General features: G+C 45.9%; 2 protein-coding genes across 2 annotated transcripts; both read right to left on the reverse strand.

Moving 5' to 3' along the window:
- Positions 1-507: 507 nt before the first annotated feature.
- Positions 508-9,283, reverse strand: LOC134340795 (gastrula zinc finger protein XlCGF57.1-like). Its single transcript, XM_063038321.1, has 2 exons — positions 9,105-9,283; positions 508-3,369 (listed from the first exon to the last, which is right to left on the reverse strand). Exon 2 carries the CDS (start codon positions 2,670-2,672, stop codon positions 1,308-1,310), a length of 1,365 nt encoding a protein of 454 aa, XP_062894391.1. The 5' UTR covers positions 2,673-3,369; positions 9,105-9,283; the 3' UTR covers positions 508-1,307.
- Positions 9,284-14,039: 4,756 nt separating this feature from the next.
- On the reverse strand, positions 14,040-26,743 carry LOC134341024 (gastrula zinc finger protein XlCGF8.2DB-like). The gene is made up of 2 exons (XM_063038744.1): positions 26,718-26,743; positions 14,040-19,272 (listed from the first exon to the last, which is right to left on the reverse strand). Exon 2 carries the CDS (start codon positions 18,533-18,535, stop codon positions 17,462-17,464), a length of 1,074 nt encoding a protein of 357 aa, XP_062894814.1. The 5' UTR covers positions 18,536-19,272; positions 26,718-26,743; the 3' UTR covers positions 14,040-17,461.
- Between the last annotated feature and the right edge of the window lie 420 nt (positions 26,744-27,163).

Genomic DNA, 27,163 nt, shown 5'->3' on the forward strand with positions numbered 1-27,163 from the left:
TGTGAACTGGCAGATGCACCTTCAGATGAGATGACTGAGTGAATCCCTTCCCACATTCAGAGCACATGAATGGCTTCTCCCCAGTGTGAACTCGCTGATGTTCAATCAGTTGAGACGACTTAGTGAATCCCTTCCCACATCCAGAGCATGAGAATGGCTTCACCCCAGTGTGAACTTGCTAATGCAACTTCAGTTGAGACGACTTAGAGAATCCCTTCCCACATTCAGAGCAGCTGAAATGGTTTCTCCCCAGTGTGAACTCGCTGATGTTCAATCAGTTGAGACGACTTAGTGAATCCCTTCCCACATCCAGAGCATGAGAATGGCTTCACCCCAGTGTGAACTTGCTAATGCAACTTCAGTTGAGACGACTTAGAGAATCCCTTCCCATATTCAGAGTAGCTGAATGGTTTCTCCCCAGTGTGAACTCTGTCATGTACCCGTGACAGTTTAAAATGAACCAGCAGCAACATACCACACCTGGAGTCTGGTTTTGATGTTAAAAACCACTCTCTTTATTAGTATCTATTTAATGTGGTAACTTAAGCAAGAATAATCAGAAGTTAGCTGTGTTATGAGTATACATATGTGCAAATAAAAATCCCAAACTATTTAGCTCGAGGGGGCACAAGGCTTAGAATCTTAAGATGGTCAGGTATCAAAGTTCAGTTCATCCATGGATTAAATGATGTGAAAGAGAGATACTTGTACCCCAAGGTGAATATCAAAAGAAGGCACTTATGTCGTATTCCACAAATTCCACGGTAGTAATACAGAACAACTATCGCCATAGGTTTTATCTGTCATCGTTCCAAATCCAATTACGAATCTTCACCAATAGTAGCTTATCACAGGGGGACCATCTTCAAAGGAAACTACCACCCAGGCAAGGATTAACACATAGGTAGATTCCACAAGGTTGCCCCAATCACACAACCTGATAGCCACTTACCGGTGTGCTGGGTCGACAGTCAACCCAGCCTTTTGGGCACTCGTAAGTTCCAAGCAGTCACTGTCTTCCTTCCATTGTCCGACTCCAACTGCGACTGACTGTGTGTGAGTGTGTTTAAATCAAAACAAGCTGCAGAGTCCAAAAGTTCCACCCCTCTCTCTCTCTAAGACTCAAACTCAGGCACTCTCTCTTAAAATGACAGTCCACGGGGTTCATCACAACTCGCTGAAGTTCAATCAGTCGAGGTGACCGAGCAAATCCCTTCCCACATTCTGACCAAGTGAAATGGCCTCTCCCCAGTGTGAATTCGGCAGTGCCTCACAAGGTGGGATGAGTCAGTGAATCCCTTCCCACATTAAGAGCATGTGAATGGCTTCTCCCCAGTGTGAACTCGCTGATGTACCTTCAGATTAGATGACTGAGCGAATCCTTTCCCACATTCAGAGCAAGTGAATGGCTTCTCCCCAGTGTGAATTCGGCAGTGCCTCACGAGGTTGGATGAGTCAGTGAATCCCTTCCCACATTCGGAGCAGGTGAATGGCTTCTCCCCGGAGTGAATTCGGCAGTGCTTCACAAGGTGGTATGAGTCAGTGAACCCCTTCCCACATTCAGAGCAGGTGAATGGCTTCTCCCCAGTGTGAATTCGGCAGTGCTTCAAAAGGGAGTATGATTCAGCAAATCCCTTCCCACATTCGGAGCAGCTGAACGGTTTCTCCCCAGTGTGAACTCCCTGATGTACCTTCAGATGCGATGACTGAGTGAATCTCTTCCCGCATTCAGAGCATGTGAACGGCTTCTCTCCAGTGTGAATTCGGCAGTGGCTCACAAGGCTGGATAACTGAGTGAATCCCTTCCCACATTCAGAACAGCTGAATGGTTTCTCCCCAGTGTGAATTAGTTGATGTACCTTCAAATGAGATGACTGAGTGAATCCTTTCCCACATTCAGAGCACGTGAATGGGTTCTCCCCAGTGTGAATTCGGCAGTGCTTCACAAGGGAGTATGAATCAGCGAATCTCTTCCCACATTCAGAGCAGCTGAATGGCCTCTCTACAGCGTGAACTCGCTGGTGCACCTTCACTTGAGATGACGTAGTGAATCCCATCCCACATTCAGAGCAGGTGAATGGCTTCTCCCCAGTGTGAATTCGGCAGTGGCTCACGAGGCTGGATAACTGAGTGAATCCCTTCCCACATTCAGAACAGCTGAATGGTTTCTCCCCAGTGTGAATTAGTTGATGCACCTTCACATGAGCTGACTGAGTGAATCCTTTCCCACATTCTGAACATGTGAATGGCTTCTCCCCGGTGTGAATTCGGCAGTGGTTCACAAGCAGGGTTGAGTCAGTGAATCCCTTCCCACATTCTGAACACGTGAATGGCTTCTCGCCAGTGTGAACCCGGTAGTGCCTCACAAGAAGGGATGAGTCAGTGAATCCCTTCCCACATTCAGAGCATGTGAATGGCTTCTCGCCAGTGTGAATTCGGCAGTGCCTCACAAGGGAGTATGAATCAGCGAATCCCTTCCCACATTCAGAGCATGTGAATGGCTTCTCCCCAGTGTGAACTCGCTGATGTACTTTCAGATTATACGACTGAGTGAATCCCTTCCCACATTCAGAGCAAGTGAATGGCTTCTCCCCAGTGTGGACTCGCTGGTGTCTCTGGAGTGTGGATGAGCGAGTGAATCGCTTCCCACAGTCTGAGCAGGTGAATGGCATCTTTATAGTGTGAACTCGCTGGTGTTCATACAGTTGAGATGATTCAGAGAACCCTTTCCCACAGAGAGCAGGTGAATGGCTGTGGCGTGCAAGTGCCTTCCCACCATCTAAGCAGGTTAGCGTTCTCTCACTGGTGAATTTTCAGATATATCTTTAGCATTGATGACAGAATGAATTGCTTCCCACAGTCAGAACAGGTGGAGCATCTCACTATGGTGTGAACTTGCTGATGTATCTTCAGGCTGGATGACTGAGTAGTTCCCCTCCCTCACACAGAGTGGGTGAATGGCCTCTCCCCACTGTGAACTGACGGGCGTGTCTGCAGGTAGGGTTTGAGAGAATCCTTTCCCACACCGAGTGGAGGAGAATGTTAGCTCACTGTGATCAACTATTTGGCAATACAGAAAGTCAGACATTTGAATCCCTTGTACAACCAATGCAGTTGAAGAACTGATCTCCAGTGAACAAATGCTGGTGTGTTCTCAGCTCCTGGTTCCAGTGGATTTCACTGAGTTACAACAGAAAACTTCATTTCAGAGACAGAATACATTTCCAGCTGGGTTGAAATCTCCAAGGATCGACAACAGATGTGTTGGTCTTGCAAAGAAAATATCTGGTCACTCCTTATATATCCGGACAGAGAGACAAAAACTGACATGTTGAGATTCCCATGCACAAGTGTTCTGCCATTTCAAACCTGTAAAATATTTGAAAGGACATCGATGGGTGAAGAACATTTTTTCAGGTGAGACTTTAGTCTGAATGGTGAGAAAATAAGAAATAGGAGCACGAGAACGTCATCTGGCCTGTCTCCAACAACCTGCCTTTCCCCATCGCCCTTAATTTCCCTACTATGCAAAAATCTATCCAACCTTGTCTCAAATACATCTACTGAGGTGGCCTCCACTGCTTCATTGGGCAGAGAAATCCAGATTCACCACCCTCAGGGGAAAGCAGTTCCTCCTCATCTCCATCCTAAATGCCGTGAACCTTAAGGTAATGTTCTCTAGTTCTAGTCTCACCCACCAGTGGAAACAACTTTCCTGCCTCTATCTTGACTATCACTTTAATAATTTTACATGTTTCTATATGATATTCTCTCAATGTGAGCTCTGGCATCATAATATTACTCAGTTCAACTCAAGCTGAGATATACCGCAAGCTACTGTGGGAAGCGTGGGGGTTAGATTGCTGATTATCAGGCGGTGATCTTTGTATCATCAATAGGGACGAGAGAAGTACCCTAGCATTGATCAAGAAAGGGAGTAGAGGTAACCCAGGAAATTATAGACCATTAAGTCTTGCATCAGTGGTGGGCAACTTGTTGGAGAAGATCTGAAGTGGGAGGACTTGTGAGCATCTGATTAGGGGTAGTCAGCACGGCTTTGTCAAGGGCAGGTCATGCCTTACAAACCTGATTGAATCCTTTGAGGATGTTACAAAACACAGTGATGAAGGTAGAACATTGTATGTAGTGTACATGGTTTTCATAAGACTTTTGATAAAATTCCCCATACGAGGCTCATTGAGAAAGTAATGAGGCCAGGATCCGAGGAGACCTGCTTTGTGGATCCGGAACTGGCTTGCCCACAGAAGGCAAAGGGTGGTTGTAGATGGTTTGTATTCTGCATGGAGGATGGTGACCAGTGATATTCTGCAGCGATCTGTTCTGGGACACCTCATTTTTATAAATGACCTTGATGGGGAAGTAGAAGGTTGGGTTTGTAAGTCTGTTGATGACAGAAATGTAGAGGGTGTTGTGGATAGTCTGAATGGTTGTCAGAGTGGAGCGGGACATCGATAAGATGCAGAACTGGGCTGTGAGGTGACAGATGGAGTTCAACCCAGTGGTTCATTCCCGTAGGTCAAATTTGAAGACAGAATACAATATTAATGTTTGGACTCTTGGCAGCGTGGAAGATCAGCGAGATCTTGGGGTCTGTGTCAATAAGAAGGCCTTCATCAACCATGGGAGAGTTCAAAAGCCATGAGGTAATATTACAGGTGTATAAGCCCTCAGTTAGACCCCACTTTTAGTACTGTATTCAGTTCTGATCACCTCACTACAGGAAGTATTTGGATACTCTAGAAAGGGTGCAAAGGAGATTTGCGAGGATGTTGCTTGGATTGGACAGCATACCTTACAAGAGTAGGCTGAGTAAACTTTGAAGCGATGGAAGATGAGCGCTGACCTGAGAGAGTTGCATCAGACGATGAGAGGCATTGATCATGTGGATAGCCAGAGGCTTTTTACTGGGCCTGAGTTGGCTAACATGAGGGGGCATAGTTTTAAGGTGCTTGGAAGCAGGTACAAGGGGGATACCAGAGATAAGATTCTCAGAGAGCGGCAGGTGCGTGGAATGCACTGCCAGCGATGGTGGTGTGGCGGATACAATAAGGGTCTTTTCAGACACTGTTACATAGGTACGTGGAGCACTGCAAAATAGAGGGCTATGTGGTAGTGAAACTCTAGGCAAATCCTGGAGTAGGTTATATCGTTGGCACGATGTTGTGAGCCAAAGTGCCTGTAATGTATTGTAGATTACTGTTTCTATGTTTATATATAAACTCTCATCTTCTAACAAGGCACGATCAGGCATTCTGACTGACCAACAAATTCTCTGACTGTATTCCGTCTGAATGAGATTGGGCTATTTTTAGACAATAAACTGGACTGGTCAAAGAACACTGAGGCTGTCTACAAGAAGGGTCAGAGCCGTCTCTAGTTCCTGAGGAGACTGAGGTCCTTTAACATCTGTCGAACGATGCTGAGGATGTTCTACGAGTCTGTGGTGGCCAGTGCGATCATGTTTGCTGTTGTGTGCTGGGGCAGCAGGCTGAGGGTAACAGACACCAACAGAATCAACAAACTCATTCGTAAGGCCAGTGATGTTGTGGGGATGGAACTGGACTCTCTGACGGTGGTGTCTGAAAAGAGGATGGTGTCTAAGTTGCATGCCATCTTGGACAATGTCTCCCATCCACTACATAATGTACTGGGTGGGCACAGGAGTACATTCAGCCAGAGACTCATTCCACTGAGATGCAGCACAGAGCGTCATAGGAAGTCATTCCTGCTGTGGCCATCAAACTTTACAACTCCTCCCTTGGAGGGTCAGACACCCCGAGCCAATAGGCTGGTCCTGGACTCATTTCCTGGCATAAATTACATATTAAAATTTAACTATTTATGGTTTTATTACTATTTATTATTTATGGTGCAACTGTAATGAAAACCAATTTCCCCCGGGATCAATAAAGTATGACTATGACTATGACAATAGACAATAGGTGCAGGAGTAGGCCATTCGGCCCTTCGAGCCAGCACCACCATTCACTGTGATCATGGCTGATCATCCACAATCAGTATCCAGTTCCTGCCTTCTCCCCATATCCCTTCACTCCGCTATCTTTAAGAGCTCTATCCATCTCTTTCTTGAAAGCATCCAGAGACTTGGCCTCCACAGCCTTCTGGGGCAGAGCATTCCATATATCCACCACTCTCTGGGTGAAAAAGTTTTTCCTCAACTCTGTTCTAAATGGCCTACCCCTTATTCTTAAACTGTGGCCTCTGGTTCTGGACTCACCCATCAGCGGGAACATGCTTCCTGCCTCCAGCATGTCCACTCCCTTAATGCTCTTATATATTTCAATAAGATCCCCTCTCACACTTCTAAATGCCCAGTCACTTCAATCTTTCAACATATGACAGTCCCGCTATCCCGGGAATTAACCTTGTGAATCTATGCTGCACTCCCTCAATAGCAAGAATGTCCTTCCTCAAATTTGGAGACCAAAACTGCACACAGTACTCCAGGTGTGGTCTCACCAGGGCCCTGTACAGCTGCAGAAGGACCTCTTTGCTCTTATACTCAATTCCCCTTGTTATGAAGGCCAGCATGCCATTAGCTTTCTTCATTGCCTGCTGTACTTGCATGCTTGCTTTCAGTGACTGATGTACAAGAACACCTAGACCTCTTTGTGCTTCCCCTTTTCCTAACTTGACTCCATTTAGATAATAATCTGCTTTCCTGTTCTTACCACCAAAGTGGATAACCTCACATTTATCCACATTAAACTGCATCTGCCATGCATCTGCCCACTCACCCAACCTGTCCAAGTCACCCTGCATTCTCATAACATCCTCCTTACATTTCACACTGCCACTCAGCTTTGTGTCATCTGCAAATTTGCTAATGTTACTTTTAATTTCCTCATCTAAATCATTAATATATATTGTAAACAGCTGCAGTCCCAGCACTGAACCCTGCGGTACCCCACTGGTCACTGTCTGCCATTCCAAAAGGGACCCGTTAATCCCTACTCTTGTTTTCTGTCAGCCATCCAATTTTCAATCCATGTCAGTACTCTGCCCCCAATACCATGTGCCCTAATTTTGCCCACTAATCTCCAATGTGGGACTTTATCAAAGGCTTTCTGAAAGTCCAGGTACACTACATCCACTGGCTCTCCCTTGTCCATTTTCATAGTTACATCCTCAACAAATTCCAGGAGATTAGTCAAGCACGATTTCCCCTTCGTAAATCTGTGCTGACTCGGACCGATCCTGTTACTGTTATCCAGATGCGTCATAATTTCATCTTTTATAATTGACTCCAGCATCTTTCCCACCACCGACGTCAGGCTAATCGGTCTATAATTCCCTGTTTTCTCTCTTCCTCCCTTCTTGAAGAGAGGGACAACATTAGCCACCCTCCAATCCACAGGAACTGATCCTGAATCTATAGAACATTGGAAAATGATTACCAATGAGTCCACGATTTCTAAAGCCACCTCCTTAAGTACTCTGGGATGCAGACTATCAGGTCCCGGGGACTTACCAGCCTTCAGACCCAACAGTCTATCCAACACCATTTCCTGCCTAATATAAATTTCCTTCAGTTCATCCATTACCCTAGGTCCTTTGGCCACTATTACATTTGGGAGATTGTTTGTGTCTTCCCTAGTAAAGACGGATCCAAAGTACCTGTTCAACTCGTCTGCCATTTCCTTGTTCCCCATCATAAATTCACCCGCTTCTGTCTTCAAGGGCCCAGTTTTGGTCTTAACTATTTTTTTTTTCCTTTTCACATACCTAAAGAAGCTTTTACTATCCTCCTTTATATTCTTGGCTAGTTTACCTTCATACCTCATTTTTTTCTCCGCGTATTGCCTTTTTAGTTACCTTCTGTTTTTAAAAGTTACCCATTCCTCCGTCTTCCCACCCGTCTTTGCTATGTTATACTTCTTCTCTTTTATTTTTATACTGTCCATTCCTTCCCTTGTCAGCCACGGCCTCCCCTTAGGATCTTTCTTCCTCTTTGGAACGAACTGATCCTGCACCTTCTGCATTATTCCCAGAAATACCTGCCATTGTTGTTCCACTGTCATCCCTGCTAGGGTATTGTTCCATTGAACTGTGGCCAGCTCCTCCCTCATAGCTCCACAGTTCCCTTTGTTCAACTGTAATACTGACACTTCTGATTTTCCCTTCTCCCTCTCAATTTGTAGATTAAAACTTATCATATTATGGTCACTACCTCCAAATGGCTCCTTTACCTCGAGGTCCCTGATCAAATCCAGTTTCATTGCACAACATTAAATCTAGAATTGCATTCTCTCTGGTCGGTTCCAGTACAAGCTGTTCTAAGAATCCATCTCGGAGGGACTCCACAAACTCCCTTTCTTGGGGTCCAGTACCAACCTGATTCCTCCAGTCTACCTGCATGTTGAAATCCCCCATAACAACTGTAGCATTACCTTTGCAACATGCCAATTTTAACTCTTGATTCAACTTACACCCTACATCCAGACTACTGTTTGGGGGCCTGTAGATCACTCCCATTAGGATCTTTCTACCCTTAGAATTTCTCAGTTCTATCCATACTGACTCTACGTCTCCTGATTCTATGTCCCCCCTCGCAAGGGACTGAATATCATTCTTCACCAACAGAGCCACCCCACCCCCTCTGCCCATCAGTCTGTCCTTTCGATAGGACGCATACCCTTGAATATTCATTTCCCAGGCCCTGTCCACTTGAAGCCATGTCTCTGTTATTTCCACAACATCACACTTACCAATTTCCAACTGAGCCTCAAGCCCATCTACTTTATTTCTTATACTCCGTGCATTCATATACAATACTTTTAATCCATTACTCCCCTCACCTCCCATATCAATTCCTATTTCACTTGGCCATACTGTACGATCCCTTCTTGAGCTTTCTGCTCTGTTGATTCTGCTGTCTTGCTTAACTTTTCTTATTCTCACTTTCCCTTTATCTCCATCCTTATATTTCCAGTTCGTCCCCTCCCCCCCCCCCACTACTTAGTTTAAACACACCCGTGTTTCAGAGGAAAACCTACCTGCCAGAATGCTGGTGCCCCGCTTATTAAGGTGCAACCCGTCCCTTTTGTACAATTCATCCTTACCCCAAAACATACCCCAGTGGTCCAAGAATGTAAATCCTTGCTTCCTGCACCAGTTCCTCAGCCACACATTCAGATCCATTATCTCCTTGTTCCTGCCCGCTCCAGCACGAGTAACTGGAAGCAAACCGGAGATCACCACCCTGGAAGTCCTGCTTTCAGCCTTCTCCCGAGTTCTCTGAAGTCACGCTGTAGAATGTCTTTCCTCTTCTTCCCCACGTCATTTGTGCCGACATGCACCACCACTTCCGGATGTTCACCTTCACTTGTGAGGATTCCCTGCAATCGGTCCGTGACATCCTGGATCCTGACACCAGGGAGGCAACACACCATCCTTAAATCTCGCCTGTTGCCACAGAAACCCCTTTCTGTACCTCTCACTATGGAGTCCCCTACTACCACGGCTCTGCCTGACGTCTGTCTCCTCGACTTTGCTTCAGCGCCAATTTTCAACTCACAGACCTGACCGCTTCTCAGGCTGGCACTGTCTTCTGTCCTGACAGCTTCGAAGAGGGTGAACCTGTTTACGAGAGGTACATCCCCCAGGGTCTCCTGTACTTCAAGCATCCTTTCCTTGCTCATCGTCATCCCCCTTCTCTCTTCTGGTATCCTCAGTGTAACGACCTCACTGTAGGTACTGTCCAGAAAACACTCATTCTCCCGGATGAACCTATGGTCATCCAGTTTCCTCTCCAGTGCTGTAACACGGTCCTTCAGAAGCTGAATCTGGACACATTTTCCACAGTTGTAGGAGCCACAGGCACTATCAGTGTCCCTGACCTCCCACATCATGCACGCAGCACAATGAATCAGTCTAGCGGTCATTTCCTCACCACTTCTCACCCTCTCCAACTGTGGCATAGTCTCCTCTCTCAGCCTCCCCGCCGAAGATTCCTCAGCTAAAGACTTGCACTTTTCTCGCAAGGCCCTTCCCTCGACAGGCCGCTCCCCTACAGCGAGCCTTGATAATATATTAGCCAATAATTTGAGTGATTAGCTTCATCTGCCGCGCCTCCTCCGACCTGGAAGGTCCGTTTTGCTCGCTGCTCACGACCGGCTTTTTAAATCAGCCGCTCCTTCTCAGCCAATCCCCGCACTTGCTCCTTCACCTGCTGCACCTCCTCCGACCTGGAATTAATCAACCTGTGACCTGGCTCAATTTGTCTCTGTCCTTTGGTATTACTTCAAGTTCTGGTCGTGTTCCACAACACTACAAAGAGAACTTGTTACTACATGTCCGATCCTGGAGATTTTCGAATTACTGGGATCCCCTCTCCCAAGCTGATTGACAGTGATGAACCCATCGATGGCAATGCCAATGACTATGAATGGGAGAGCAGTAGTTATTCTCATTGGAGTGTGGAATTTTTGTGATGTGAAAGCTGCAATCACTTGTCATCGAGGACAAAGTTGTTTCATGTCGTTATTTACCCAGAGAGAACTAAAGCCTGATGGGCGGATTTCTTTTTGCGATAAATTAACATTTTCACTGACTGGAAGGTGGACTCTTCATCTGAGAGTAACTGGACACTATATTTTTGTACCGAGTTACTAATCCTCGGATTTACATAGGTCGGCAGTGTTTGAGACATACTCTCTGGGGACAACGCCAGCAGTGTGACTTATGGCTGCCTCTTTACCCAGAAGCCCCCACGATCTAGAAACATGTCTATCCGCCATTCAAGGAACCGGCAATGCGCATGCGCCGCATAAATGGCGGTGCCGCCAGCTCTGATCAGCCGGAAGCTCCCTGTGACTCGGGTAAATTGTGGGGCTGAGAGAAAGGGCAAGGACTGGGACTGTGCTGGGGTACAGGACCAGTGTGGACGTTGCTCCGAGTAATTTTCCTTTAATCGCGGTTCAGACGCCGGTGATTAAGTTCCCGCCGCCCGCAGCCCCGATCCTACCTGCTTCCGATCCTTGCGAGCCTCTCGTCTACTGAGCGCATGCGCGATATTCGGGGATTGGCTGCTCGCCGTCCACGCATGCGCATTAGGTTAAACTGGAAAAAATTCTGCAGATGCGGAAATCCAAAGCTACACACCCAAAATGCTGGAGGAACTCAGCGGGGCAAGCAGCAACTCTGGAGAGGAGTGAACAGTCGGCGTTTCAGACCGAGACCCTTCTTCAGTAATGGAATGGAAGGGAGGGAATAAAGAATGTGGGGGGAGAGGGAGGTGAAAGGTCAGATTCGTCGGGGGTGAAGTGAAGAGCTGGGAAATTCATTGATGAATGATATAAAGAGCTGGAGAATAATGATGATGATGATAATAATAATAAATACTTCATTGATCCCGAGTGGGGAGTTCTTTCGTTACAGCAGCAACATTTAAAAACACGATTAGCAGTGTGCAGACTTAACTAAAAATAAAATTGAGAATGATAATATACACATTAATACTGTACCACTGCGCAAGAATAATGTATGAAATAATAATGCAGAGACTGTTGATCTCCGAAATGTGGTCTCCTATCGCAGAAAGATGAACTGTTGTATATACTTACTGCATTGGGTCCCAAAGATTTTCTGTAACGGCGTCAAAGGTTATGGGGAGAAGGCAGGAGAATGAGGTTCAGAAGGAAAATAAGAGACTGGGACAAGTACAGAAAGCGGAAATTTTAGAGGGAGGCGAGTCAAGCACAGACAGATGGGACAGACTCAGACAGGGGTTCTTGTCTGGCTCGGAGCAGTGGGGCTGAACACCGGTTCATTTTCCACTCTCGGATCTTCACTGAGACCATTTCTCATCAGTACGTTTTACTTAGCGGTTTCTGGTCTTAACTTATTTTTAATTCGACTCAGAACAATTCTCAACAAAATCTTTATTATGTGACTCATCAGATTGATTGTTCTATAATTTTCGCAGCTTATAGTTCCAGGAATTTTTGGCAGAGTTATAAATACTGATTTCAAGAGATCGTCAGGCAATACACCAGACTCATATATGCCATTAAATAGTTCAAAAGGAATATCTATGCCCAGATCTTCTCGGGCTTGTATCATTTCATGTCCAGCAGCTTTACCATGTTTCATGCTTTTCATTGTTTTAGTTACTTCTTCTTTGGTAATAAGTGGGCCAGAATTGTGGTGTTTAATATCTGGGGGTTCCCCTCTATTATCCTCAAACAGCTGCTCTATGTACTGAATCCACCTCTCACGTACTTTATCTGGATGCTAGTATGGATCCGTCTGCAGATCTTATGCATCCTGTAGAGGAGGTTTTCTTAATCACAGTAATTTCCTCAACTTTCCTGTGCATTTCTTTGCTGTTGTTAACATGGCCTTCTACTTCATTGCATTTTTGATTCAGCTATTCTTCCTTTGCAATATTGCACAATTGTCTGGTCTGTCTGTCTAGCTCTCTGTACTGCACTTCATTATTCCTCATTAACCTTCTTTGTTCCATCAGATCTAGAATTCCTTGGGTTATCCATCCCTTGTTGGTGTGTTGGATTTCTTGTACTGGGATTATCTCCTCCTCTGATTGCTGTACAGTATATTTAAATCTGTCCCAAATAGGTGTTGTTACGTTCTCGTTGAGGTGTTCTTCTACAGCTGTCTTGAATTGTTGCTTAAGTATGCTATCATTTTTAAGTTCTGCCAACATACACTTCTTTCTCTTTTTTTCCACGTTTCAGTTTCTTTAACTTTCCTTTAATGGTATCTATTATGGGATGGTGATATGAACCACAGTCTGCTCCTGCGTAGGCTTTAGAATTTGTGATATTATTTCTAAAGTGTTTATTGATAGTCATGAAATCTATTTGATTCCTTGTTCTATCTCTAGGGCTAATCCAAGTACACAATCTATGTGGATGGTTTTTATACCAAGTATTGGTGATCACTTGGTTGTTTCTGACACACCAATCAGTTAAACTTTCTCTATTTTCATTTTTTTCCCTAATCCAAAGGTTCCTATGATGTTATCAACCCTTTCCTGTCCAACTTTGGCATTAAAATCTCCCGTGACTAGTTTTTTATCCTGAGATTTACATTGCTCACAAACACTGTTGAGATCTTCATAAAACTTGTTGATATCCTCTTCATCCACATCATTTGATGGCGCGTAGGCTTGGATTAAGCTAATGTTAAAAAGGTTACCCCTTAATTCAAGTAAAAGCAGCCGATCAGATATCACCCAATATCCCATAAGACATTTTGATACTTTCAATTATTTCAAATTCTCATTAAACTAAACATTGACGGAAGGGACCAACAACTGCTTCAAAATTTATACTGGAACTAAACGGCGGTGGTAAAAATTGATGATAATATAAGCAGTTGGACTAAAGTTCAAAGAGGATTTAGATAGGGATGTAAACAACAGGAATTCTGCAGATGCTGGAAATTCAAGCAACACACATAAAAGTTGCTGGTGAACACAGCAGGCCAGGCAGCATCTCTAGGAAGAGGTGCAGTCAACGTTTCAGGCCGAGACCCTTAATCCTGACGAAAGGCCTCGAAGGGTCCTGACGAAGGGTCTCGGCCTGAAACGTCGACTGCACTTCTTCCTAGAGATGCTGCCTGGCCTGCTGCGTTCACCAGCAACTTTTATGTGTGTTGCTTAGATAGGGATCTGTTGCCTCACCGGAATTATTTAATATCAACAGTGAAATGATTCTCAGAGAAATAGAAGACCTAGATGGGATAACAATTGGAGGTGTTAACATCAACAATATAAGCTATGCAGACAATACCACCCTAACAGCAAGTGCTGCAAAATATCTATAAATCCTCCGAGACAAAGTAGTACAAACAAGTGCAGATTTTGGTCTAACCATCAACTGTAAAAAAAAACCAAATACATGGTAATATCAAAACAACAGGATACTCCCAACTGCCAACTGTGCATCGGTAACCAAGTGATTGAACAAAAGACCAGCTTTAATTACCTTGGTAGTTTTATATCACAAGATGCTAGAAGTAAAGTAGAAATAAAAAGAAGAACTGCCAATGCCAAAACCAATTTCCAAAAAAATGAAACACATTTTTACCAACAGACACATTTCTATGCCAACAAGGCTATGAAAATGTTACATCCGGTCAATCTTGCTGTACGCTTCCGAAACATGGACTATAACACCACAACTCCAAAGAAACTTAGAAGCAACAGAAACGTGATTTCTTAGAAGAATGCTGAAAATATCATATAGAGATAGGGTCACTAATGAGACAGTACGCCAACGTGCCCATACAAAAAGATCTTTAATGTGAACATCAAATGAAAGGAAACTTAAATTCCTGGGCCATGTCAACAGAAAGGGACAAATAGAATGCCTTATATTACAAGCCGCATGCCTGGGAAATGTGGAAGAGGAAGGCAAAGAGGAAAATATATGGACACTGTGAAAGAACTAAGTGTGCGAGATATCATTGCCGCTGTGTTCGATTGTCTAATGTGGAAAGCCATGATCGCCCAAGCGTGTCACGCGCAAGGCACATGAAGAAGACATGTTTTACAAACAATACATTTCAAGGTACAAGTTGAACATAAATTTATTATCAAAGTGTGTTAACCAGATGCTATCAAACAATTCACAAAGATGTTGGCAAGGTAACTCAATACCCACCCCCAGCCTGGGGTAGGGGGAAAGTGAGAAAGAGAAATTGCCTTTCAACTCACGCGAGAGCATAGGCCATCAACTTTCTGCTGTTGATGATTCTGCAGCAGGGAATTTCTTTTTTTACGAGGTCGAGTTGCTAGTACGACACTCAACCCAACACAGATGGAAAGCGTGCACGGGAGCTGGCTGGATTCGAACTCGGGAGCCTTCGCTCCGAAGTCCGGCGCTGATGCCACTACGCCACCAGCTGGCTAGCCTGGGGTAGGGACTGGGACCAATTCCAGAGGGAGATGGTTGGGTGAGTCTGGGACTTTGTGAAGGAGCCCTAACTCGATCCTCCTCATTCACCTTTTTCCTTTCTCATTCCCACCCTCACACTCCACCGCATGTGTTTGTGTGTGAGAGAGAGACCTGTCTGCCCATTTCACCCTCCATCAATGATGTCCCTCTCCCCCAACGCACCCACACTCCTGTACACACAGCAATCCTTGCAGGCACAAATGATCCAAAAATCTTATGCACTCACTGCTGCACCAACTCCTTAGCCACTTGCTAAACTGTATATTCTTCCTATTCCTGGCACGTGGCACAAACCACAGTCCTGAGGTCACAGCCCTGGACGAGCTGCCCTTTAACTGAGCACCTCACTCCCTGAACTCCCTTTCAGAACCTCGTTACTCTACCATGCCATATCATTGGTACCCACATGGACTACGACCTTCACTGTTCACCTTCCTTGGGAATGCTGAGGACCCGACCAGAGATGTTGCAGACGCTAGCACGCAGGAGGCAACATAGCATCCTGGAATCTCATTCTCACCCACAGAACATCCAGTAAGTTCCCTTAGCTCATGAATCACCTACGACCACAGCTCACCTCTTCTCCACCCTTCCCTTCTCAGTCTCAGAGCCAAACTAAGTGCCAGAGACCCTATTGCTGTGACTTTCATTTGCTTGGTCATCCCACCGTCCCCAACAGTATCTAAAGTGATTTATATGTTGTTCAGAGAGCTGGACACAGGGGCACACTGCACTCTCTGTTTCTCCCTTTCCCCTTCCTGACTGTCACCCAGTTCCCTGTGCAGCGCACCTTGGTTGGAACTACCTCTCTATCTGTCCTACCTATCACATCTTCAACCTCCCACACGATCTGGAGTTCATCCAGTTCCAGCTCCCACTCCTCAATGTGGATCGTTCGGAGCTGAAGCTGGACGCCCTTCTCACAGGTGTAGTTATCAGGGACACAGGAGGGTCCCCTGCCTTCCCACATCTCGCAAGAGGAGCTTTCCACTATCCTGCCTGCCATCTCTACTGTTCTAACCGAGCAAATGTTAAGATAAATATTCTAGTTCCATCATGATTTTGCCTTACTGCTGTGACCTTCCTTTGCCAGGTTTTTCATAAGTTCTGTTCTGTTTCTTAAGCTTTCTGTAAATGCCTGCATGAAAATGAATCTCACGGTAGTGTATGAGATGTATGTACTTTGATAATAAATTTACCTCAACTTTGACTTGACTGATGTTTCTTCAGCCTCCCGAATGATCTGGAGTTCATCCGGTTCCAGCTCCTGAATGTGGATTGTTCGGAGCTGCAGCTGGATGCCCTTCTCACAGGTGTAGTTATCAGGGACACCGGAGGTTCCCCTGCCTTCCCACATCCCCCCAGGAGGAGTTCCCCACTATCTTGCCTGGCATCTCTACTGTTCTGAGCAAATGTGAAGAAGGGAGGGGGGGGCAAAAAAAAAATTCTACCTCCATCATAATTTTGCCATCTCTGACTGTATGCTCTCCTCACTGAAACCTCAAAGAATTAAAGACTCTAAGTCACCGCTCCAACTCTGTCCACTCCAACAATGACCGCTCCACCTGCTCCTGCCTAACTTGGAAGTTTTTCTTGATAGTCCATTCTGACTGTTGATTGGCCACTGTTGAATGCTCAAAAATAACCTGCCCTGAGCCACTGCCTTTAATACTCTATCGGCGAACCTGAGTGAATTACGTCCTCTCATGCTTCTGATCTCTCCGAGTAATGATGGGTCAAAGCCCGGTTGGGCAGCACAAGGATGAATGACTGATTGAAACCCATCCCACATTCAGAGCAGGTGACCACCCTCACCACAGTGTGAACCCGCCACTGTCTCTGCAGTGTGGGTAAGTGTGTGAATGCCTTCCCACAGTCTGAGCAGGTCAACGTCCTCTCACTGCTGAAAACAGTCTGGTCTGTCGGTAGGTGAGATGAATGTGTGCAATAATTCCCACAGTCAGAACAGATCAACGGCTTCCACACAGTGTGAACTCGCTGATATTCGCTCAGTGGAGATGACTGAGTGAATTCCTTCCCACAGCCTGAGCAGTTGAAGTTTCTCTCCAGTGTGAACTCGCTGATGTTCATTCATTTGAGATGTCTGAGCGAATCCATTTCCACATTCAGAACCCAGTGTGAATTCGCTGATGTACTTTAAAGTCTGATGACCGAGTGAATCCCTTCCCACATTCAGAGCATGTGAATGGCTTCTCCCCAGTGTGAATTCGATGATGTATCTTCAGATGAGATGATTGATTGAATCCTTTCCTATATTCAAAGCACGTGAATGGCTTCTCCCCAGTGTCAATTTGGCAGTGCCTCACAAGGGAGTATGACTCAGTGAATCCCTTCCCACATTCAGAGCATGTGAATGGCCTCTCCCCATTGTGAACTTGCTGATGCCAGAAAGAAGAAGAAGAAACCCTTAACCCAGAGTGGAGTCATCAGGACGCTGTCATGATGGCATTTTTTTTTAGCAGGCTTTCTTATTTTTACGAGGTCGAGTTGCTAGCTCGACGCTCAACCTGGGAGCCGGCTGGATTCGAACTCGGGAGCATTCGCTCCGAAATCCGGCGCTGATGCAACTTCAGTTGATAAGACCGAGTGAACCCCTTTCCACAGTCGGAGCAGGTGAACGGTTTCTCCCCGGTGTGAATTCGGCAGTGCCTCGCAAGGCTGGATGACTGAGTGAATTGCTTCCCACATTCACAGCAGGTGAATGGCTTCACCCCAGTGTGAATTCGACAGTGCTTCACCAGGGAGTATGAATCAGCGAATTGCTTCCCACATTCAGAGCAGCTGAACGGTTTCTCCCCAGTGTGAATTCGCAGATGTACCTTCAGATGAGATGACTGAGTGAATCCCTTCCCACATTCAAAGCAGTTGAACGGTTTCTCCCCAGTGTGAACTCGCTGATGTTCAATCAGTTCAGATGACCGAGCAAATTCCTTCCCACATTTAGAGCAACTGAATGGCCTCTCCCCAGTGTGAATTCGGTAGTGCCTCACAAGGTTGGATGAGTCAGTGAATCCCTTCCCACATTTAGAGCATGTAAATGGCCTCTCCCCAGTGTGAATTCGGCAGTGCTTCACAAGGTGGTATGAGCCAGTGAACCCCTTCCCACATTCAGAGCAGGTGAACGGCCTCTCCCCGGTGTGAACTCGCTGATGTACCTTCAGTTGAGATGACTGAGTGAATCCCTTCCCACAGACTGAGCAGGTGAACGGCCTCTCCCCAGTGTGAACTCGCTGATGTACCTTCAGTTGAGATGACTTAGTGAATCCCTTCCCACATTGAAAGCAACTGAACGGTTTCTCCCCAGTGTGAACTCGCTGATGCTCCTTCAGTTGGTATGACCAAGTGAATCTTTTCCCACATTCAGAGCATGTGAATGGCTTCTCCCCAGTGTGAATTCGGTAGTGGTTCACAAGGGAGTATGAATCAGCGAATCTCTTCCCACATTCAGAGCAGGTGAACGGCTTCTCGCCGGTGTGGACTAGCTGGTGTTTCTGTAGTGTGGATGAGCGAGTGAATCGCTTCCCACAGTCTGAGCAGGTGAACGGCATCTTTTCAGTGTGAACTCGCTGGTGCTCATTCAGCTGAGATGACTGAGTGAAAGCTTTCCCACACAGAGCAGGTGAATGGCTTCTCCCCAGTGTGAACTCGCTGGGTGTCACTGTGGTATGGTTGAGTGTGTGAATGCCTTCCCACAGTCTAAACAGGTTACCGTCCTCTCACTGGTGAATATTCGGATATATCTTTAGCATCGACGACAGAATGAATTGCTTCCCACAGTCAGAACAGGTAGAGCATCTCACAATGGTGTGAACTTGCTGATGGATCTTCAGGCTGGATGACTGAGTAGTTCCCCTCCCTCACACAGAGCGGGTGAATGGCCTCTCCCCACTGTGAACTGACTGGCGTGTCTGCAGGTATGATTTGAGAGAATCCCTTCCCACACTGAGAGAAGGAGAATGATATCTCACTGCAAACAATTCTCTGGCAATTCAGAAAGTCAGACGTTTCAATCTCTTGTACAATCAATGTAGTTGAAGAACCAATCTCCAGTGAACAAATACTGGTGTGTTCTCAGCTCCCGGTTCCAGTGGATTTCACTGAGTTACAACAGAAAACTTCATTTCAGAGACAGAATACATCACCAGATACTTCTTCATCTCCAAGGATCGACAACAGATGTGTTGGTCTTGCAAAGAAAATATCTGGTCACTCCTTATATATTCGGTCAGAGAGACAAAACTGACATGTTGAGATTCCCATGCACAAGTGTTCTGCCATTTCAAGCCTGTAAAAATATTTGAAAGGACATCAATGGGTGAAGAACATTATTTCAGGTGAGATTTTTAGTCTGAATGGTGAGAAGATAAGAAATAGGAGCACGAGAACGTCATCTGGCCCGTCTCCACCAACCTGCCTTTCCCCATCACCCTTAATTTCCCTACTATGCAAAAATCTATCCAACCTTGTCCCAAATGCTTTTTACTGAGGTGGCCTCCACTGCTTCATTGGGCAGAGAAATCCACAGATTCACCAGCCTCAGGGAAAAGCAGTTCCTCATCTCCATCCCAAATGCCCCGAACCTTAAGCTGATGTCCTCTAGCTCCAGTCTCACCTACCAGTGGAAACAACTTTTCCTGCCTCTGTCTTATATAATTTTACATGTTTCTATAAGATCTTCTCTGAATGTGAGCTCTGGCATCATAACATTAGCCAGTTCAACTCAAGTTGAGATATACCGCAGGCTACTGTGGGAAGCGAGGGAGGAGATGGCTGAGCATCTGGCGATGATCTTTGTATCATCAATAGGGATGGGAGAAGTACCCAAGCATTGACCAAGAAAGGGAGTAGAGATAACCCAGGAAATTATAGACCAGTAAGTCCGGCATCAGTGATGAGCAAATTGTTGGAGAAGATCCTAACAAGGAGGGCTTATGACCATCTGACTAGGGGTAGTCAGCATGGCTTTGTCAAGGGCAGGTTACCCCTTATGAACCTGATTGAATTCTTTTGAGGACGTAACAAACCATATTGATGAAGGTACAACATTGGATGTTGTGTACATGGTTTTCAGTAAGACTTTTGATAAGGTTCCCTACACGAGGCTCATTGAGAAAGTAATGAGGCCAGGATCCAAGGAGACCTGCTTTGTGGATCCTGAACTGGCTTGCCCACAGACGGCAAAGGGTGGTTGTCGATGGTTTGTATTCTGCGTGGAGGATGGTGACCAGTGATATTCTGCAGGGATCTGGTCTGGGACACCTCCTCTTTGTGATTTTTATAAATGACCTTGATGAGGAAGTAGAAGGTTGGGTTTGTAAGTTTGTTGATGACACAAATGTAGGGGTTGCTATGGATAGTCGATAGTCAATAGACAATAGGTGCAGGAGTAGGCCATTCGGCGTTTCGAGCCAGCACCGCCATTCACTGTGATCATGGCTGATCATCCACGATCAGTACCCTTTTCCTGCCTTCTCCCCATATCCCTTCGCTCCACTATCTTTAAGAGCTCCATCTAACTCTTTCTTGAAAGAATCCAGAGAATTGGCTTCCATTGCCTTCTGAGGCAGAGCATTCCACAGATCCACAACCCTCTGTGTGCAAAAGTTTTTCCTCAACTCCATTCTAAATGGTCTACCGCTTATTCTTAAACTGTGTCCTGTGGTTCTGGACTCCCCCAACATCTGGAACATCTTTCCTGCCTCTAGCGTGTCCAATCCCCTAATAATCTTGTATGTTTCAATCAGATCCCCTCTCATCCTTCTAAACTCCAGTGTATACAAGCCCAGTTGTTCCAATCTTTCAACATGTGACAGTCCCGCTGTCCCTGGAATTAACCCAGTGAACCTACGCTGCACTCCCTCCATAGCAAGAATGTCCTTCCTCAAATTTGGAAACCAAAACTGCACACAGTACTCCATGTGGGGTCTCACCAGGACCTTGTACAACTGCAGAAGGACCTCTTTGCTCCTATACTCAACTCCCCTTGTTATGAAGGCCAACATGCCATTAGCTTTCTTCACTGCCTGCTGTACCTGTATGCTTACTTTCAGTGACTGATGAACAAGGACACCCAGATCTCGTACTTTCCCTTTTCCTAACTTGAAACCACTCAGATAGTAATCTGCCTTTCTGTTCTTGTCACCAAAGTGGATAACCTCACATTTATCCACATTAAACTGCATTTGCCCACTCACCCAACCTGTCCAAGTCACCCTGCATTCTCATAACATCCTCCTCACATTTCACACTGTCACCCAGCTTTGTGTCATCTGTAAATCTGCTAATGTTACTTTTAATCCCTTCATCTAAATCATTAATGTATATTGTAAACAGCTGTGGTCCCAGCACCGAGCCTTGCGGGACCCCACTACTCACTGCCTGCCATTCTGAAAGGGACCCGTTAATCCTAATCTTTGTTTCTTGTCTGCAAACCAATTTTCTATCCATGTCAGTATCCTACCCCCAATACCATGTGCTCTAATTTTGCCCACTAATCTCCTATGTGGGACTTTATCAAAGGCTTTCTGAAAGTCCAGGTACACTACATCCACTGGCTCTCCCTTGTCCAATTTCATAGTTACATCCTCAAAAAATTCCAGAAGATTAGTCAAGGCATGATTTCCCCTTCGTAAATCCATGCTGACTCCGACCGATCCTGCCACTGCTATCCAAATATGCCCCTATTACATCTTTTATAATTGATTCCAGCATCTTCCCCACCACTGATGTCAGACTAACTGGTCTATAATTGCCTCTCTCCCTCCTTTCTTGAAAAGTGGGATAACATTAGCTACCCTCCAATCCACAGGAACTGATCCTGAATCTATAGAACATGATTACCAATTCTAGAGCCACCTCCTTAAGTACCCTGGGATGCAGACAATCAGCCCTGAGGATTTATCACCCTTCAGTCCCATCAGTTTCTGCCTAATGCGAATTTCCTTCAGTTCCTCCATTACCCTAGGTCCTCTCTGGCCATTATTACATCTGGGAGATTGTTTATGTCTTCCCTAGTGAAGACAGTTCCAAAGTACCTGTTCAGCTCTTCTGCCATTTCCTTGTTCCCCATAATTATTTCACCCGTTTCTGTCTTCAAGGGCCCAAATTTGGTCTTAACTAATTTTTCCTCTTCACAGAGTCATAGACATACTTTATTGATCCCGGGGGAAACTGGTTTTCATTACAGTTGCACCATAAATAATTAAATAGTAATAAAACCACAAATAATTATATAGTAATATGTAAATTATGCCAGGAAATAAGTCCAGGACCAGCCTATTGGCTCAGGGTGTCTGACCCTCCAAGGAAGGAGTTGTAAAGTTTGATGGCCACAGGCAGGAATGACTTCCTATGACGCTCTGTGTTACATCTCGGTGGAATGAGTCTCTGGCTGAATGTACTCCTGTGCCCAACCAGTGTGTAGAGGATGGGAGACATTGTCCAAGATGGCATGCAACTTGGACAGCATCCTCTTTTCAGACACCACCGTCAGAGAGTCCAGTTCCATCCCCACAACATCACTGGCCTTACAGATGAGTTTGTTGATTCTGTTGGTGTCTGCTACCCTCAGCCTGCTGCCCCAGCACACAACAGCAAACATGATCGCACTGGCCACCACAGACTCGTAGAACATCCTCAGCATTGTCCAGCAGATGTTAAAGGACCTCACTCTCCTCAGGAAATAGAGAAGGCTCTGACCCTAAAGAAGCTTTTACTATCCTCCTTTATATTCTTGGCTAGCTTACCTTCGTACCTCATCTTCCCCCCTGTATTGCCTTTTTAGTTACCTTCTGTTGCTCCTTCAAAGTCTCCCAGTCCTCTGGCTTCCCGCTCATCCTTGCTATGTTATACTTCCTCTCTTTTATTTTTATACTGTCTTGACTTCCCTTGTCATCCACGGTCGCCCGTTACTCCCCTTAGAATCTTTCTTCCTCTTTTGGAATGAACTGATCCTGCACCTTCTGTATTATTTCCAGAAATACCTGCCACTGTCATCCCTGCTAGGGTATCTCTCTCGTAAACTCTGGCTAGCTCCTCCCTCATGGGTCCATAGTCCCCTTTGTTCAACTGTAATACTGACACTTTCAATTTTCCTTTCTCTCTTTCAAATTGTAGATTAAAACTTATCATATTATGGTCACTACTTCCTAATGGCTCCTTTACCTCGAGTTCCCTGAGTTCATTGCACAACACTAAATCTAGAATTGCCTTCTCCCTGGTAAGCTCCAGTACAAGCTGCTCTAAGAATCCATCTGTGAGGCTCGCCACAAACTCCCTTTCTTAGGGTCCAGTACCAACCTGATTTTCCCAGTATACCTGCATGTTAAAATAGCCCATAACAACCGTAGTATTACCTTTGCGACATGCCAATTTTAACTCGATTAACTTGCACCCTATATCCAAGCTACTGTTTGAGGGCCTGTAGATACCTCCCATTAGGGTCTTTTTTCCCCTACAGTTTCTCAGTTCTTTCCATACTGACTCTACATCTCCTGATTCTATGTCACCCCTCGCAAGAGACTGAATTTCATTCCTCACCAACAGAGCCACCCCTGAATGGTTGCCACAGTGGAGCGGGACATCAATAGGATGCAGAACAAGGCTGTGAAGTGACAGATGGAATTCAACCCAGTGGTTCACTTCGGTAGGTCAAATTTAAAGACAGAATACAATATTAATGTTTGGACTCTTGGCAGTTTGGAAGATCAGCGAGATCTTGGGGTCTGTGTCAATAGTACATGCAAAGCTGCTGCGCAGGTTGACAATGTTGTTAAGAAGGCCTTCATCAACCATGGGACTGAGTTCAAAAGCCATGAGGTAATGTTACAGATATACAAGGCCTTAGTTAGACCCCACTTTTAGTTCTGTGTTCAATTCTGATCACCTCACTGCAGCAAGTATGTGGATACTCCGGAAAGGGTGCAAAGGAGATTTGCAAGGAAGTTGCTTGGATTGGAGAGCACGCCTTACAAGAGTAGGTTGAGTAAACTTTGGAGCGATGGAAGATGAGAGGTGATCGAAGAGAGTTGTATAAGATGATGAGAGGCACTGATCGTGTGGATAGCCAGAGTCTTTATCCCACGTCTGAATTGGGTAACATGAGGGGGCAGAGTTTGAAGGTGCTTGGTAGTAGGTACAAGGGCGATACCAGAGTTAAGTTTTTGCACACAGAGAGTGGCAGGTGCGTGGAATGCACTGCCAGCGACGGTGGTGTGGCGGATACAATAAGGATCTTTTCAGACACTATTACGTAGGTACGAGGAGCTCTGAAAAATAGAGGGCTACGTGGCAGTGAAACTCTAGGCAAATTTTCGACGAAGGGTCTCGGCCTGAAACGTCGACTGTACCTATTCCTAGAGATGCTGCCTGGCCTGCTGCGTTCCACCAGCAACTTTGATGTGAGTTGGCAAATTCTAGAGTAGGTTATATCGTTGGCACGATGCTGTGAGACAAAGTGCCTGTAATGTATTGTAGACTTCTGTTTCTATGTTTCTATATAAACTCCTCATCTTCCAGCAAGGCACGATCAGGCATCCTGACTGACCAACAAATTCTCTGACTGCATTCTCTCTCTCTGACAATGGGCTACTTTACCCTTCAATCAACCTGTGACTTGGCTCAATTTGTCTCTTTCCTTTGGTATTATTTTAAGTTCTGGTCATGTTCCAGAACACTACAAAGAGAACTTGTTACCACATGTCTGATCCTGGAGATTTTCTAATTACTGGGATCCTCTCCCCCAGCTGACTGACATCTATGGCAATGCCAACGAACATGAATGGGAGGGCAACACACATCAAAGTTGCTGGTGAACGCAGCAGGCCAGGCAGCATCTCTAGTAAGAGGTACAGTCGATGTTTCAGGCTGAGACCTTCATCAGGACTAACTGAAGGAAGAGCTAGTAAGAGATTTGAAAGTGGGAGGGGGAGGGGGAGATCCAAAATGATAGGAGAAGACAGGAGGGGGAGGGATGGAGCCAAGAACTGGACAGGTGATTGGCAAAAGGGATATGAGAGGATCATGGGACAGGAGGCCCAGGGAGAAGGAAAAGGGGGAGGGGGGGAAAAAACCCAGAGGATGGGCAAGGGGTATAGTCAGAGGGACAGAGGGAGAAAAGGGAGAGAGACAGAATGTGTGTATAAAAATAAATAACAGATGGGGTACGAGGGGGAGGTGGGGCATTAGCAGAAGTTAGAGAAGTCAATGTTCATGCCATCAGGTTGGAGGCTACCCAGAGGGAATATAAGGTGTTGTCCTCCAACTTGAGTGTGGCTTCATCTTTACAGTAGAGGAGGCGTGGATAGACATATCAGAATGGGAATGGGATGTGGAATTATAATGTGTGACCACTGGAAGATCCTGCTTTCTCTGGCGGACAGAGCGTAGGTGTTCAGCAAAACGATCTCCCAGTCTGCGTCGGGTCTCGCCAATATATAGAAGGCCACATAGGGAGCACCGGACGCAGTATATCACCCCAGCCGACTCACAGGTGAAGTGTCGCCTCACCTGGAAGAACTGTCTGGGGCCCTGAATGGTGGTAAGGGAGGAAGTGTAAGGGCATGTGTAGCACTTGTTCCGCTTACCTAGACTTGGCGACATGTCTGACATGTCTATCCATGGCCTCCTCTACTGTAAAGATGAAGCCACACTCAGGTTGGAGGAACAACACCTTATATCCCGTCTGGGTAGCCTCCAACCTGATGGCATGAACATCGACTTCTCTAACTTCCGCTAAGGCCCCACCTCCCCCTCGTACCCCATCTGTTACTTATTTTTATGCACACATTCTTTCTCTCACTCTTCTTTTTCTCCCTCTGAATATACCTCTTGCCCATCCTCTGGGTCCCCCCGCCTTGTCTTTCTTCCCGGACCTCCTGTCCCATGATCCTCTCGTATCCCCTTTTGCCTATCACCTGTCCAGCTCTTGGCTCTATCCCTCCCCCTCCTGTCTTCTCCTGTCATTTTGGATCTCCCCCTCCCCCTCCAACTTTCAAATCCCTTACTCACTCTTCCTTCAGTTAGTCCTGACGAAGGGTCTCAGCCTGAAACGTCGACTGCACCTCTTCCTAAAGATGCTGCCTGGCCTGCTGCGTTCACCAGCAACTTTTATGTGTGTTATCTGCAGAATTCCTCGTGTTTACATGAATGGGAGGATAGTAGTTATTCTCATTGGAGTGTAGCATTTTTGTGATGTGAAAGCTGCAAGTCACTTGTCCTCGAGGACAAAGCTGTTTCATATCGTTATTTAGTTCCCAGAGAGAACTAAAGCTGACGGGCGGATGTCTTTTTGCGATGAAGCACTAATTAACATTTTCACTGACTGAAAGGTAGACTCTTCATCCGAGAGTAACTGGGCACTATATTTTTCCTCCGAGTTACTCATCCTCGGATTTACATAGCTGGAGGTCGGCAGCATTTGGGACGTACTCTACAGGGACATAGTGTGACCTATGGCTGCCTCTTTACCCAGAAGCCCCCGCGAACAAGAAACCTGTCTATCAGCCATCCAAGAACCCAGCGATGCGCATGCGCCGAAGAAATGGCGGTGCCACCGGCTCTCATCAGCAGGAATCTCCCCGTGGCTCCGGTAAATCGTGCGGCTGAGAGAGAGGGAAAGGACTGGGACTGTCCCGGGGTGCAGAACCAGTGTGGGTAGAACTCATACTAATTTTCCTTCAATCGCGGTTCAGACGCCGCCGATTAAGTTCCCGCCCGCAGCCCCGCTCCTACCTGCTTCCGATCCTTGTGAGCCTCCCGTCTGCAGTGCGCTTGCGCGATATTCGTGATTGGCTGCGCCGTCTACGCATGCGCATTAGGTTAAACTGGGGGAAAAAATTCTGCAGATGCGGAAATCCAAAGCAAAACACACAAAATGCTGGAGGAACTCAGCGGGGCAGGCAGCAACTCTGGAGAGGAGTGAACAGTCGGCGTTTCAGTCTGACACCCTTCTTTAATACTGGAATGGAAAGAAGGGAGCAAGAATGTTCGGGGGGAGGGGAGGTGATAGGTCAGATTCGTCAGGGGTGAAGTAAAGAGCTGGGAAGTTCATTGGTGAAAGAGATAAAGGGCTGGAGTATAATAATGATGATTATTATAATAATAATAAATACTTTATTGATCCCGAGTCGGGTAGTCTTTCGTTACAGCAGCAACATTTAAAACACACAATTAGCAGT

The sequence above is a fragment of the Mobula hypostoma genome, chromosome X2, assembly GCF_963921235.1.
Source record: "Mobula hypostoma chromosome X2, sMobHyp1.1, whole genome shotgun sequence".
Lineage (NCBI taxonomy): Eukaryota > Metazoa > Chordata > Chondrichthyes > Myliobatiformes > Myliobatidae > Mobula > Mobula hypostoma.